General features: G+C 34.7%; 1 protein-coding gene across 5 annotated transcripts in view; it reads right to left on the minus strand.

Annotated features, from left to right (window-relative positions):
- Positions 1-15,973, minus strand: part of LOC117315014 — a 69,293-nt gene that overhangs the window by 33,828 nt on the left and 19,492 nt on the right. For 4 of the 5 annotated variants that reach the window (XM_033869140.1, XM_033869143.1, XM_033869144.1 and 1 more), the window contains 2 exons: positions 14,718-14,861; positions 3,528-3,694 (listed from right to left, as the gene is read on the minus strand). In XM_033869140.1, coding sequence (XP_033725031.1) covers positions 3,528-3,694; positions 14,718-14,861 — 311 coding nt within the window. Of the gene's footprint in view, positions 1-3,527; positions 3,695-14,714; positions 14,862-15,973 lie in introns of all 5 variants that reach the window. The other variant, XM_033869141.1, reaches the window with a different exon arrangement.

Here is a 15,973-nt window from a genome sequence, read left to right on the forward strand (position 1 = left end):
TCTCGGTTACTCGTAACCGGTGAGTTAATTAGAATGATGATTAAGTATATTTGTCACTGCTATTGCTATGTCAATATATCATAGGCATTTTATGCTTTTATGCCAAAAAAAAGCATTAATCCATGAAATTAAATTTACTTTTGGCGAAACCCCATAGGGATGCTACCACACAAATGTGAGTAATATCCATTGCTTAGTTTAAGAGGATGTTTAAAGATTTAAGCACATTTGACTCCTGTGACCTTGAATTAAGGCCAAGGTCATCCATTTGAACAAACTAGGTATCCCTTCATCCCTGCATGCTAAAGACCTAATATCTGGGCCGATTGGTTATGCAAAATCTGTTCCCTTTCCCCCAAGAATGTTCCTGACTAAATTGGGTTCAAATCCATTCATAACTTAATAACTAGCAGCGATTTAAAAGAATTACCTCTATTTCACCTATTGGGCCCCGCCCCTTTGTCCCCTCAGGGGTTTAAGTCACCATTTATGCAAAATCTGTTCCCCTTCCCCCAAGGAAGTTTCTGACCAAATTGGGTTCAAATCCATTCATAACTTTATGACAAGTAGCGATTAAAAGGAATCACCTTTATTTCCCCTATTGGGCCCCGCCCCTTTGGCCCATTTGGAGTCAGAGCCACCATTTATGCAAATTCTATTCCCCTTCCCCCAAGGATGTTTCTGACCAAATTGGGTTCAAATTCATTCATAACTTTATGACTAGTACCGATTTAAAGGAATTACCTCTATTTCCCCTATTGGGCCCCACGCCTTTGGCCCCTCAGGGGTCAGAGTCACCATTTATGCAAAATCTGTTTCCCTTCCCCCAAGGAAGTTACTGACCAAATTGGGTTTATATCCATTCATAACTTTATGACTAGTAGCGATTTAAAGGAATTACCTCTATTTCCCCTACTGGATCCCGCCCCTTTGGAGTCGGAGCCACCATTTATGCAAAATCTGTTTCCCTTCCCCCAAGAATGTTTCTGACCAAATTGGGTTCAAATCCATTAATAACTTTATGACAACTTCAAGTAGCGATTTACAGGAATTACCTCTATTTCCCCTATTGGGCCCCACCCCTTTGGCCCCCTCGGGGGTCAGAGTCACCATTTATGCAAAATCTGTTCCCCTTCTGCCAAGGATGTTTCTGGCCAAATTTGGTTAAAATCCAATAAGAACTTTTTGACTAGTAGCGATTTGAAGCAAATGTTGACGGATGGATGGACGACGGACGCTGCGCCATGACATAAGCTCACCGGACCTTCGGTCCAGGTGAGCTTAAAATGGACAGAAGGAAAGATGGAATGATAAATGGAAAAATGAAAGAGAATACAGGATAGAACAAAATGATTAAACAGAAGAATGGAGAGAATGATGGAAGGGAGGATGGAATGATTAAACAGAAGAATTGAGAGAATGATGGAAGGGAGGATGGAATGATTAAACAGAAGAATTGAGAGAATGATGGACAGAAGGATAGATGGAATGATGAAATATATGGACAGACAGAAGGATAGATGGAATGGTTAAACAGAAGAATGGAGAGAATGATGGACAGAAGGATAATGGAATGATGAAACATAGGGACATATATACCTGATATACAAGTCTCTGGTCAAAGGAAGAACGTAAAGTAAGATTTTTTCCTGTAAACTCCATTGAAAGCTCGCGAAGACTCGGCCCAGATGACCGGCCCAGAAAAAATGTCAAGATTTAGATTTGATCAGCAAGCACGTTTAGCGCTAGGTTATTATATTGTATGCGTGATCATTAGAATGCGTCTGTGATTTAATATATCCCACATATTTTAGCGTTAATTCAGTTTTTTTTACATTCCAAAATACACCACGCACGAGACAGCTGATTGCAAATTTAGGCCCCGACAATGTATAAATAACATGTGATATTTGTATTCGTGCTGTATGGCAAACAATAAGATATCGTCCGTGTATTTTCACATATAACTAGTGTTAACTTAGCATTATGATTATCTAATTGTGACTGGACAATCTCTTTTTAATATTGCCAATCAAGGTATTACCTGAAAACCTGCGACCTCACGCTAGGTAAGGAGGCCACGCGAGGTGTTGCTTGCGGTAAAGTTGAAAGGATCGGCTGCTCGATCGTGCTGAGTGACGTGAAGAGCATTCATATCCAGTCAAAACAACATCCAGTGTCCCAATTAGTGATGGATAATTTTGCAGGTATCAACTATGTTTGGTAGATAATACGACTGAGCATATTTGAAAGCAGACATGTTGATGTTCTGACCTAATTTTACCAACATATATTGCCTATTTTTACAATAGTGCTTTCGTAAACCAGGGACATATATAGACTTATTCTATGTCCCTGCGTAAACACAACAGGTTATGTAGACTGCTTTTGATGTATTAAAAGAGACCATTTATTACAATAATATAGCGATAGTTTCTGATTCAGATAAAAATATAACCATGCAAAGATGAAACTGTACAAATGTTTAACTTTTGTGTCATAAATGAAACGTGTACCTGTTTTAGGGCCTACTGTAGCTACGCATTCAGGCTTCGCGCAATAACCATCATAATAATCGCGAAATGAAGAACGTTAAACGATCAATTAACAATGAATTAAATAAAATACTATCATTTTACTAAATTATAAATGTGCAATTGTTCAGACCGCCGTTGTAATGTATCAGATTTACGATGGATGTGCTTGTGTCTAATGAATTCACTCTGCCGAGATTTTCGCTGATATTGACTTGAATAGTTCGAACTCGCGTTTATTTTCTGAAGCATAATTTTGAATAATTCGAACTGGTTTGTCAATATTTATTTAATTTTGTTCGAACTAACCGGAGGTTTACCGTAGATGGAATTATGAAACAGAAGAATAGACAGAAGGATGGACAAAAAGATAAACAGAAGGATTGACTGAAGAAAGATGGAACAATGAAACAGAAGGATGGACACAAAGACAGATAGAATGATGGATGGAATGATAGATATAATAATGAAACAAAGGGATAGATAGCATATATGATGAAACAGATGGTAGGACAGAAGGAAGAAAAGAAGGATAGACAGAAAGATAGAAGGATAGACAGAAAATGTGTAGAATGATGAATGGATTGATGTCCAGAAAGATGTCCAGAAGGATAAATGGAGTGATTAAACAGATGGAACGACAGAAGAACATGTAGAACTATAGAAAGGATGGGTGGAATGATGGAACAAGAATAAACAGAAGCATAGGCAGAAGGATCGATAAAATTATTAAACAGAATGATGGACAGATGTATATATGGAATGACAGACAGAAGGATGGACATAAGGATATACAGAAGGATACATGGACAAAAAGGCAAGATATAGCATGGTAAAATTTTGTACAGATCAGTAAATACATATATGTAAATATTAAAATTACCAGTCAAGACCTTAATTAGTGGATAGATATACAGATGGATGCATGGACAGACAGGATGGCAGTGATCCAAGTAGGACCCCAGATACCAGGGTCCTTATTTAATACTTTACCTCAACGGAGCTACAGGCTTTCATTAAAGCTTCGCCTATATCGACTAGACCTCCCTTGTCAATCTGGTACTCTTTTGGATTTGTCTCAAGGTTATTTGATTCTCCAAAATCAATGAGGACAAATCTGATGGTGTTATCAGATTGTATCTGAAGCAAGATGTTGCCATCTGTCAAAAAAATCAGATTGATCAAGAGATTGTAACACATGGCATCAAAAATAATACGTATCCCGTCATCAAGAACAAATGGGGACGTGTTTGTACAGGTATCCAGCTGGCAGACATACGTTGAAAGAAAGTTTTTTTACGTACCACGAATCGTTGCACACATGTTTCATACAAATATTTGATTACCCTGAGTTTGTCCATTGAAAAGACCTCGTCCTAACGTTACACAAATACGTTATCCCCACATTATTTACACGTATTTGCTCCGTAATTGGAACGATGCACAAGCGAAAATGAATGTGAAGTAGACGATTTAGTAACGCTGTTATTGAAGCAGTAACGTTATTATTGTTCAGTAATAATGTTTCTACAATGCTTTGTAACAATAATGTAACGTTAACAAAACGTTTCTGAAACATTTGTGTAATGTTAATATAACTTTTCCGCAATGTTTATCTACCATATATTTGACATATCTTGAACTTTGCATAAAAGTATTTCAAATGGACGTTTCGCAAATTATTTTGTAACGAAGTTAAACGTTCAGGCGACGTTAATGTAACTTTTCCGCAACGTTTATCCGACATCTATTCGACGTTTCAGCAACATCAGAGTCATTTAGTTGGAAATAGACTTTATACAGAAATTTCATAACGATATGAAATCTTTAATCAATTCTGATGAAATGAATGGTCGCCATGTCCGTCGTGGTACTTCACATTGGTGTCTCAAAAATAGCAAAAATAATCCAGGAATGTTCAATGATCTTCTGTTTTTAGTATCGTTGTGCTTTCCGTTTCACGTTCTAATAACCGACGCCACGAAATATCATACAGCTAATGGACCGAAGTGTTATCCACTCCAAACCTCAATTTATCGACTATAGATGCCTGATTATATAGCCTGTAGACTTACGGTTACGTCATCAAATGCATTTCCCGCGAAATTATTGGGAAATCTAAATCAATTCTTAAAATGATATGAAGCGAAAGATATAGAAAATGTCTAAATAAAAATATTGTGATCAGTATTGAGTACAACGTTAGAGTACAACGTTAGAGTGCATTGTAAATAATTGCTATGATTCACTAACCTAATGCATAAGTAATTTAAATCAAATTATTTTAAAATCCATATTTCGTTTCTATTATAATCTTAAAATTTGTAACACAAGATCATTTAGAAGCTTTGCAGTACTGACTCTTTCAAACGCACGGATGTTTTGATTAGAGCAAAGATGGCGACCCGAAGCTGTGAGGCGGTTAGGATTGGAATTAAAATGCGTATATTTCGGCAAGTAAACATCGTACAATGTCCCCGTGTGGTCAGATCATCTAACTTTGTCATTATGTATTCAGTTGTTGTTTGGTCGCTGCGGTCATTGACATAAAAATTCGGATTATTATATAAATACTTATTTAATTATTCTTCTTCTTCTACATTTTATTTTGCGGGCAAAATTCCTCAAAAATGGTAAGAGATATTTAAATTTACTTTTGACTATCTTATATGGCATGAGTCAAAGGGGTGACAGCAACCAAATAAAGTATGTCAAACATCCAATATGGCCACCATGACGTCATACCTAAAATGTTTAAAATGGCCATAACTCAAAAAGTATTTAAGATACAAGAGTCATGTTATGATATTATGTTACAATAATTAAGGGACTAACTTTTATATAATTACAAGTTTAAGGTCAGAGGTCAAATAAAAAAGCTCGCCAAGGGGTCAAGTTCATCTATTTTTAGAAAATCTTTATTTTTCAATATTTTTCAAAAAACATTTCGGAATATGATGCAGTATGATATTCTGATGATTTTGATGTCTTTAGTTTTTTGGTAACATTTGACGTTAAGGCGGTATGCCACTTTGAATATTTCTTTTGTTCTCTAATGTATCAAAACCATGTACATTTTAATTTTCTCCTCAAATTCCACCAGTGGGATTCAGTCCAAACTTTGGCAATATTTCTAGGGGACTGCACTGACTAACTTATGTGTTATGTGTAGATAATGACTAGCACTAACTTTTACTCACCAAAAGTTTTTAGGTCAGAGGTCAAAAAAAGCGTTCGCAATGGGGTCAAATTAGTCTATTTTTAGAACATGTTCATTTTTCAATCTTTTTCCAAAACAAATTATCAGTACGATGCAGCATGTTATTCTGATGATTTTGATGTTTTTAGTTTTGCGGTAACATTTGCCATTAATGCAATACAAAATTTTTAATTAATCTTGCATCTGAGATGGAACGTTAGATGGACGAGGGGAGATAACTCGTACAATGTGATGTACGAGTTACCTCCCCTCTTCCACCATTTGTTGAAACGTTTTATTTCGGATGCCAGATTATTTCAAAACGAGAATTTGTATGACCGTTCAAGTGTTCTTAAATAGTTTTTAACCTGCAGAAATACCAAGCCTTAAGGTCATTTATGCAAAGAGGGTGAAAAGCCCGTCAAATTGTTAGCCAACAATTTCTAGTTAGGGCTTTTCACCTAAGTGGTGAAAAGACCTATTGTTTCTGTTATGTTTATTAGGGCTTTTCACCTAAGTGGTGAAAAGACCTATTGTTTCTGTTATGTTTATTATTATTAGGGCTTTTCACCTAAGTGGTGAAAAGACCTATTGTTTCTGTTATGTTTATTATTAGGGCTTTTCACCAAAAGGTGAAAAGACCTATTGTTTTTGTTCTGTTTCTTATTATTATTATTATTATTATTATTCTACACTTTAGTTTGTAAGCAATACATTTCCTAAAAGTTTAAGAGGTATACCAATGATCTTTCTATTATATTGTATGGTATAAGCCAAAGGGGTTACAGCAACATTTCCAAGTACGTCAAAAAATCCAAGATGGCCGCCATGACGTCATATCTCATTTTGCTTAAGTGGCCATAGCTCCAAAACGGTAACAGTTAAAATAATTTCAAAGATATATTATTGTAGGACTTATCTGGGGCCAACTTTTAATAATGCATTGTTTTGAGGTCAAAGGTCAAATGAAAAAGCTCGCCTGAGGGTCAAGTTAGTCTATTTTTAGAAAATCTTCATTTTTCCTTTTTTTTTCAAAAATTCTTTCGAAATATGATGCAGAACGTCATTCTAATGAATTTGACGTTTTCAGTTTTTCTGTGACACATACGGTTTCTGTTGTACGCCATTTTGAATTTCCCCCTATATATTCTATATTAAAAATAGTTTTACATTTTAAACTTCTTCTCAAGTTCCACAAGTGGCATTCAGCTCAATCTTAGCTGAAATAATCCTTGGATTGTCCTGGCCAAGTTATGTTATTTTTTTAAGTTGGTTTGAAATCCAAGATGGCCGCCATGACGTCATGTATTAAAAAGCTTAAAATGCCCATAATTTAAAAAGTATTCATTTTACAGGGGTCAGGTAACTATGTTATTTGTAGTTAAAGGCTGGCTCTAGCTTTTACTCACTAAAAGTTTTAGGGTCAGAGGTCAAATAAAAGCGTTCGCTATGGGGTCAAATAAGTCTATTTTTAGAAAATCTTCATTTTTTAATCTTTTTCCAAAAATAGAAATTTCAGTATGATTCAAAATGTTATTCTGATGATTTTCATGTTTTTTGGTGTTTCGGTAACGTTTACCATTAACGCGGAACGCCATTTTGAATTGATTTGGTATCCGATATATAACGGCATCCGAGATATAACGTTAGTTGGACGAGGGGAGATAACTCGTACAAGGCTGTACGAGTTATTTCCCTTCGTTCACTCCTTTGTTGAAATGTAATATCTCAGATGCCAGATTAATCAAAACTAGAATGTGGATGACCTATCAAGTGTTCTAAAATAGTTTTTTATGTTTGGAAAAACCAAGCCTTTAGGTCATTTATGCTAAGAAGGTGAAAAGCCCGTCAAATTGTTAGCCAACAATTTCTAGTTATTATTATTATTATTCTTCTGCATTTTATTTTGTCACACAAGTTGTGGGAAAATGGTAAAAGGTATGCCAAGTCGGTTATGCCTATTGTATATGGCATGAGTTGAAGGGGTGACAGCAACATCTTCAAGTAGGTCAAGAAACCAAGATGGCCGCCATGACGTCATACCTCAAAAGTTTAAAATGGCCATAACTCGAAAAGTATTCAAGAAACAAGAGTCATGTTATGATATTATGTTACAGTACCTTTGGGGCTAACTTTTATAAAATTACAAGTTAAAGGTCAGAGGTCAAATAAAAAAGCTCGCCTGGGGGTCAAGTTAGTCTATTTTTAGAAAATCTTCATTTTTCAATCTTTTTCCAAAATTTTTTTTTTAGTATGATGTAGAATGTCATTCTGATGAATTTGACGACTTCAGTTTTTCTGTGACACATACGGTTTCTGTTGTACGCCATTTTGAATTTCCCCCTATATATTTCAATAGAAAAGTGTGTTACATTTCAAACTTCTTCTCAAGTTCCACCAGTGGCATTCAGCTCAATCTTAGCTGAAATAATCCTTGGACTGTCCTGGCCAAGTTATGTTATTTTTTAAGTTAGTTTGAAATTCAAGATGGCCGCCATGACGTCATGTATTGAATAGTTTAAAATGGCCATAACTCAAAGTTTTCATTTTACAAAGGTCATGTAATAATGTGATTTGTAGATAATGACTAGCGCCAACTTTTACTCACCAAAAGTTTTAAGATCAGAGGTCAAATAAAAGAGTTCGCTATGGGGTCAAATTAGTCTATTTTTAGAAAATCTTCATTTTTCAATCTTTTTCCAAAAAAAGTTCTTAGTATGAAGTAGAATGTCATTTTGATAAATTTGACGTTTTCAGTTTTTCTGTGACACATACGGTTTCTGGTATACGCCATTTTGAATTTCCACTATATATTCTTTATCAAAAATAGTTTTACATTTTAAACTTCTTCTCAAGTTCCACCAGTGGCATTCAGCTCAATCTTAGCTAAGTAATCCTTGGATTGTCCTGGCCAAGTTATGTTATTTTTTGAGTTGATTTGAAATCCAAGATGGCCGCCATGACGTCATGTATTAAAAAGCTTAAAATGCCCATAATTAAAAAAGTATTCATTTTACAGGGGTCAGGTATGTTAGTTGTAGTTAAAGCCTGGCTCTAGCTTTTACTCATTAATAGTTTTAGGGTCAGAGGTCAAATAAAAGAGTTCGCTATGGGGTCAAATAAGTCTATTTTTAGAAAATCTTCATTTTCCATTTTTTTTGCTAAAAATATTATCAGTATGATGCAGCATGTCAGTGTGGCTGTACGAGTTACCTCCCCTCGTCCAACATTTGTTGAAACGTTTTATTTTAGATGCCAGATTAATTCAAAACTAGAATGTGGATGACCTATCAAGTGTTCTTAAATAGTTTTTTAATCCTTTGGAAATACCAAGCCTTTAGGTCATTTATGCCAAGAAGGTGAAAAGCCCGTCAAATTGTTAACCAACAATTTCTAGTTATTATTATTATTTTAATATAAAGACTACAAATCATGTCATCTGTTCTGATTTTGTTTAGTGTCCTATTTTCACCTACTTTGAAGCTTTTATAACTGCAAAAATCACTATTAAAATGATGTCAGTCGTAAACTTTTATCAGTGTTACATTAAGGAAGGCTTCTTAGATTACGAAGATTAGTATTGTTTGCAGCCAAGTTTTGTAAATACTTCAATCTTTGCACAATAATTCTATCCGGACTCAATTGCAACCACGTGACTCCATTAGACTTTCGCTGTGTAGTATTACTTACAACATAAACAAGGGTTCAAAGCGTTCTAAAAATCGTAAACACATATTATATATTTATACGACATTTGAATGTTCATGGGTGACTTAACTTACACCTTTTTTTACAATCTATAAGACCGTTTCATGATAATAGACAGTACCGTTATAGTCGTTTAAAAGACGTAGTTACAATGCACGTGCAGAGCAAGCTGAAAGGCATGTCTTGCAAAGAGAGACGTGGAATGTATACTAGTTTGTGCTAGTAAAGATATCGAAACAAAAATACCCCTGACATTGCCAAGGCCTTGCTATAACGTGATAGATGTATTATGCTTTAGAATTATGTTACAGCAAATATCTTTTCCCTTTCGTTTGTTTGGGAAATACGTTATGGTTAAGCGTAAAATACGATTTTTTTATGTTAAAAGATGACACGTTGGACAAACGTTTAACTGTTAACTGCATAATTGAAATATTTACTGAAAAAAAACGCCGGCGTTTCAATAAAGTTTATTGCACGTTGCACTTTCAACACAAATCAAAGTACTGAAAGTACTGAAGACACAAACGAAAACAAATTATTTTAACTGCTTTTGTTTAGTGGGGACATGGTCAACTTTGTATGGAACATCACCAATACCTGATTAGGACCAGGACAAAATATTGGCAAGAAAAGAAATTCATATCTACTTTTGATTGCAAGTGCGTCTTGGCAGCTAATTGTCAGAATAGGTACTCAGGTAATCTTTTTTGACATCTTCAATGGGTTAATGTATGCATAGTTGTAGATGTAATATGAAGGTCCTAGATTACCTGTAAAATTAATGAGGTCTTTCTTTTCAAACTTTTGAGGATCCCATGCCTATAAGCGCTTCACAAATTATCATTATCATTAGCCATTGAAAAGATATTTATACATTTGATGTAGCGCCCCATCTAGCTACCAGCTTTTAGATAAGAGAGAGCTCAGGTTAAAAACACTTGTGTGATTGTTTTAGGATTTTATCGTGTGTGTGAGCCCTGGTTTGAATGATGTTATGTCAAGGTTTTGAATGATATTTTGTGGCAGATTGTTCTATCCCTTCAGTACCTTCTGTAAAATAGCGATAACAAACTTCAATTGTCAAAATCCAATATGGCTGCCTGTCGGCCATGTTGTTTTCCGATTAGTCTCAAAATGCAATATCCATAACTAGGCACCAAGGGGAACCTACATATAAAATTTGAGAAAGATCCCTTCAGCACTTTCTGAGAAATAGCGATAACAAACTTCAATTGTCCAAATCCAAGATGGCTGCCTGTCGGCCATATTGTTTTCCGATTGGTCTCAAAATACAATATGCATAACTAATGTAAGCACCAAGAGGAACCTACATATGAAATTTGAGAAAGATCAATTCAGTGCTTTCTGAGAAATAGCAATAACAAACTTCAATTGTCAAAACCTAAGATGGCTGCCTGTCGGCCATATTGTTTTCCGATTTGTCTCAAAATGCAATATGCATTACCACCCACCAAGGGGAACCTACATATCAAATTTGATAAAGATCCCTTCAGCACTTTCTGAGAAATAGCCATAACAAACTTCAATTGTCCAAATCCAAGATGGCTGCCTGTCAGCCATGTTGTTTTCCGATTAGTCTCAAAATGCAATATGCATAACTAGGCACCGAGGGGAACCTACTTCTGAAATTTGAAAAAGATCCCGTCAACACTTTCTGAGAAATAGTGATAACAAACTTCAATTGACAAAATCCAAGATGGCTGCCTGTCGGCCTTATTGTTTTCCGATTGGTCTCAAAATGCAATATGCATAACTAATGTTAGCACCAAGAGGAACCTACATATGAAATTTGAGAAAGATCAATTCAGTGCTTTCTGAGAAATAGAAATAACAAACTTCAATTGTCAAAACCTAAGATGGCTGCCTGTCGGCCATATTGTTTTCCGATTGGTCTCAAAATGCAATATGCATAACTAGAAACCAAGAGAAACCTATATATGAAATTTTAGAAGATCCCTTCAGTACTTTGAGAAATAGCGATAACAAGAATTGTTTACGGATGGAGGGACGGACGGACCACGAACGCAGGGCGATTTGAATAGCCCACCATCTGATGATGGTGGGTTAAAAACACCTGGGTCTGATAAACAGACTCTGGAGGCGTATAATGCGGATGTAGACAGGGCAGGGTATACCATCACGACGGGCACATTAAACTAAGCACTATATTCAAAACTTGGAATTACATGCTCATATCAGCTCAGACTTGAGACAGTTTCTTAATCGCTCATTAGAGTGAACATGATTTTCATATAGCACTCTACGTTATATGTTTACACTCCATACTGTGTAGCTACAAATAATCTATACAACAAAAACACATTCATTCACATGTACCGTTCAAATCAATTTGAAGTGGAATTTTGTTTTTCACTTATGTACATTGCATCAAATATTCTCCGCAATAGTATATGTACCACATACATAACTGTAACTGCATGATACATATATATATGTATGGTATATATATCATGTTAATTAATGTTAGTGAGATGTGAATGTAGCTATATGTATTGATATCATAGATTTCAAAATCAGAGTTTTTTTTTTAATCTGCAGCATCTGTCAGATGAAAATGTAGTTCGAATGCCCAAACTGGATGAACTGTACATGTAGTAGCATTCTTCAAAGTCCATTATGAATGCTTTTCATACAAATGTATTTCTTTCAATTGTTCATGTGTTTAAATTATTAGAACACTGAAGTAATTTTTATTTTCATAAAAATGGAAGTACTGCTTATCTTTAAAACTAAATTGGATATTGATAAGATAAATTTGCCAAAATGTTAAAAATCAAACCTTATTAAGTAGAATCTAAACAGTTGTAAATGGCTAAGCCCACTATTCTTAACAACAAAATTACTTATTTTGATTCTATGTCAAATATAATCAGGTTACTTGAAGACTTTGTCAGAAAAGTTAACACATATACATTTGTATACATTATTAATAGTTGCTTTAATTAAATTAATCTGAATTTGAACATTAAACCGACTTAACAATTTAAATGAAAAAAATGTGTTTTCACCATTTACCATAATTGATAAGAAGAAAATAATTATTTAACTCAACCTATGATATAGTATGTAACAGCCATCAAGACAATACTATTATCTTTAGTCCTGCCAAATTATTTCACAATAGGATATATGCACAACACAAAAAAGTTTTACAAATTTTTGTTGTTTAGAAGAATAATGAACTTAGTAATTTTTGCTGTTCTTCTCAAATTATATGTACATGTACTAGTGTTGTAAAGAAAAAAAGATTAAATAATAATAATAAATCTAAGTTATAATAAATTATTTGCATTGATTTATCAATACTTTACTGTGCATTAGTTTAAAGGTTAATTTAATTCAGAAGCTGAAATGATTTAAGACAGAAAAAACCGCAGATGTAGGAATATAACATTCCCACTGCCTTTAAATATCTCTGGTTAAATTTAGCAATCAGTACATTTCCATTGTGTTTTCTAAAGAGTTACTGCCCTTTAACCGTCCCTGAAGCGTTCAAAACTCCACCAAAGATAATAAAGGTCTATGTAGATGTACATCGTAGACCCCTTTCTTTTTTATAATATGCTTCGACTGTTATGTAATATTTCAAATGATAATGATAGATCATTTTCTATTTTTTTTAAACCATCACGAATATTAGAAAAAAAGAATCAGTCGCTATAATTAGAGATGAAATTTTCAGTGACATCTACATCTGCATGCAGACAGCCACGTTAATGCGGTACGCGTTTGTAAACGAAAAACTTCATGTGCATTACCTAGGATATAATCAATAGATCCGAAGTCAATATTAATATTCACAAGTCCATTTGGCATTTCGAAACCCTATTCAGTGAGAATTTATTTAACTTTTTATTTGCAAACATGCGTATGGTACTCGACTGCCGTTGTTGTGATATTGTCATGATGAATAGACAACTATTTTTCTTTCGTAAAAAAAACATCTATATAATCTAACCATCTGCAGACTACATCAATCACATGCAAGTTAATATTTCAGTGAGAAAATGACAGTCAAAGTTGGGTTTGATCACCTACTCTTGCTTTTATTATTGTTTACATTACTGAAAGATGGCGGACAAAATCGGATGCTGGATGAATGATTTTCAATGTACAAAATAACAACGATATTCCGATCAATATCATAACCCATTCAGTAACATGCCACCAAAGAAAAAAAACACATAAGCTAGATGTCGATGATGAAAATTCAGCGTGATGTTAGTAGATTTTTCTTCCGGGTCACAGGTAAGCAGCAATGTGGCGCCAGCGAAAAGTCGATTGTATCATTCCGCGTGAAATCTAATGCGTTCAACGCGGAAAAGTATTCTTACGTATCATCGACAGAACATACTTAAATTAAATACTTTGAAAACTATCTATTTGTGAGGTTCTGTTGTTTTGTCATATATCTAACGAAACTGCAGTGTTGCATTTGACTCCGTAAGTCACGGGACTATTTTTTTTTTGCGATAGAATATGATTGTGAAGTGGTAGTGGAAGTTGTGTCAGAGCGAACGAAAATGCCCCAAAAACACACATTGTCCTGTCAGCTTCTAAAATACAACAAAACAAAAGGTGATTTTTTTAATAGCTGAACTTCACTGTATATCATTTTTTATCGTGAAGTTAAGCAAATATTTACTGCATAATATTACGGAGTTACTGTAAAGCAACGTTTAGATTGGCCAACAGCAGTATCCGCCAGAGCCCTCAAAAGCACTGACATAGACTCAAACTTACGTTTGTGTCAACAAAACAAAAGGTGATTTTTTATAGCTGAACTTTACTACATGTCATTTTTTACCGTGAATATTTACGATATTTACAAATATTTACTGCATAGCATTACGGAGTTACTGTAAAGCAACGGTTAGATTGGCCAAGGCAGTATCCGCCAGAGGGCATCGTAGATTTTGTCAGCTACACCTCAAAAGCGCTGACATAGACTTAAACTTACGTTTGTGTCAAAAACTACTTTGGCATTACAGAAATTTAGCGTTAAACGAACGTTATAGAAACGTTGAAATGTAGCGTATGTCTGCTAGCTGGGTAGATGTATGATATACCAAAGGAATCCTGTAAGTTACGTCTGTAAAGCAAGGATATTCAAAAGTAGAATAGTAGAATAATGAACTTCTACACTAGATGATGATGTGATAGTCAAATTTATAGAATTGGTGTTTATATCAACTGGTTAGTGACTATACCTTTATTCTATAACAACTTACCATGCAAATCCCCATGTGTGATGTTCTGCTCATGCATAGCATTGACAATAGCTAGTATTTCAAGGAGTATGAATCTTGAGAATGGCCAAATGTGGAGAGGATCCAATAAAGGAATGAGCTTAATCACTTTCTCCAGTGGAATCGCTGTAAAGAAGACAGCAAAACAAATTTTGAAGCTTATCTAAGTTATCTGATATGCAGATACTAATTTTATTACAACTTTATTCAAATATCAATTAATGAGTCAAACTGAATATCAATTAATTATCAATATTTACATTTCCACTGTGTGTTCCCTATATGAAGGTACTAACAAAATTAGCGTTCATTCCTAGGTGAACAATTAACCTGCCGCGTATGAATACATACAGTACATTGTTGACGGTGCCAACGTCAACATTAAGAATGCAGAAGTGTGAATATAAAATCGTGTTTGATTACACATGAAATTATGTTTTATCAACTTTAAAACTTGTTAATAATTGTAAAATTGAAGACAACATTTCAATACTAGTGGGGTGACACCTAAAGGAGTGTCACAGAAAGAATGAAGTGTAGTTAGGGAAGATAACTCTGGATGAGCACGAAAGACAGAAAAAAAATAAATGCTGAGGGTGATACAGAAATGTCCGTCTTAAAGTTCAGAGGTTCCATGCACGATTCCTGGTTTACATCAAAATCGTTCAATGTTAATATTTCGACCAATATGAAGCATCAGCGTGGTTATATGGCAAGAAAATCCGTGAATTTGAATTTGCATCTAAAATTTGACCAATTGAATTCCTCAATGTGGTTGCTATGGCAATGAATCCTATGTGGTTGAATTTGAATTCCCCTATTTACAAAAATGTACCATTTTGCATCCAAATCCATTGTCTAAACTTCGACAAATCAGAAGCCATGATATGGCAACAATACCCATGCAATGGAATTCGCAGTCCCCTAATACCAATATATACCATATACCAATGGTACCGTAAATATTCGGGTATAGTGCGCACTCGCGTATAGTGCGCAGGTACGTTTTTAAGGTTCATTTTCAAAAAAAAAAAAAAATAATAAAAAATTCAATTTTCAACTGAGCAGTAGATGAATTCTAAATCATAAGATGATAGAAATTTGTAACTTATGAAAGCTTATTTACAATGTACCACATTTAATTGGAATCGCCGGCCAGATTTGACACATTGGATTGACAGGTTGTTTACATTATACCGCCACAGGCCTAGTCAGCTTGAAGGCCGAAGGCGGCCTGG

The sequence above is a fragment of the Pecten maximus genome, chromosome 17, assembly GCF_902652985.1.
Source record: "Pecten maximus chromosome 17, xPecMax1.1, whole genome shotgun sequence".
NCBI lineage: Eukaryota > Metazoa > Mollusca > Bivalvia > Pectinida > Pectinidae > Pecten > Pecten maximus.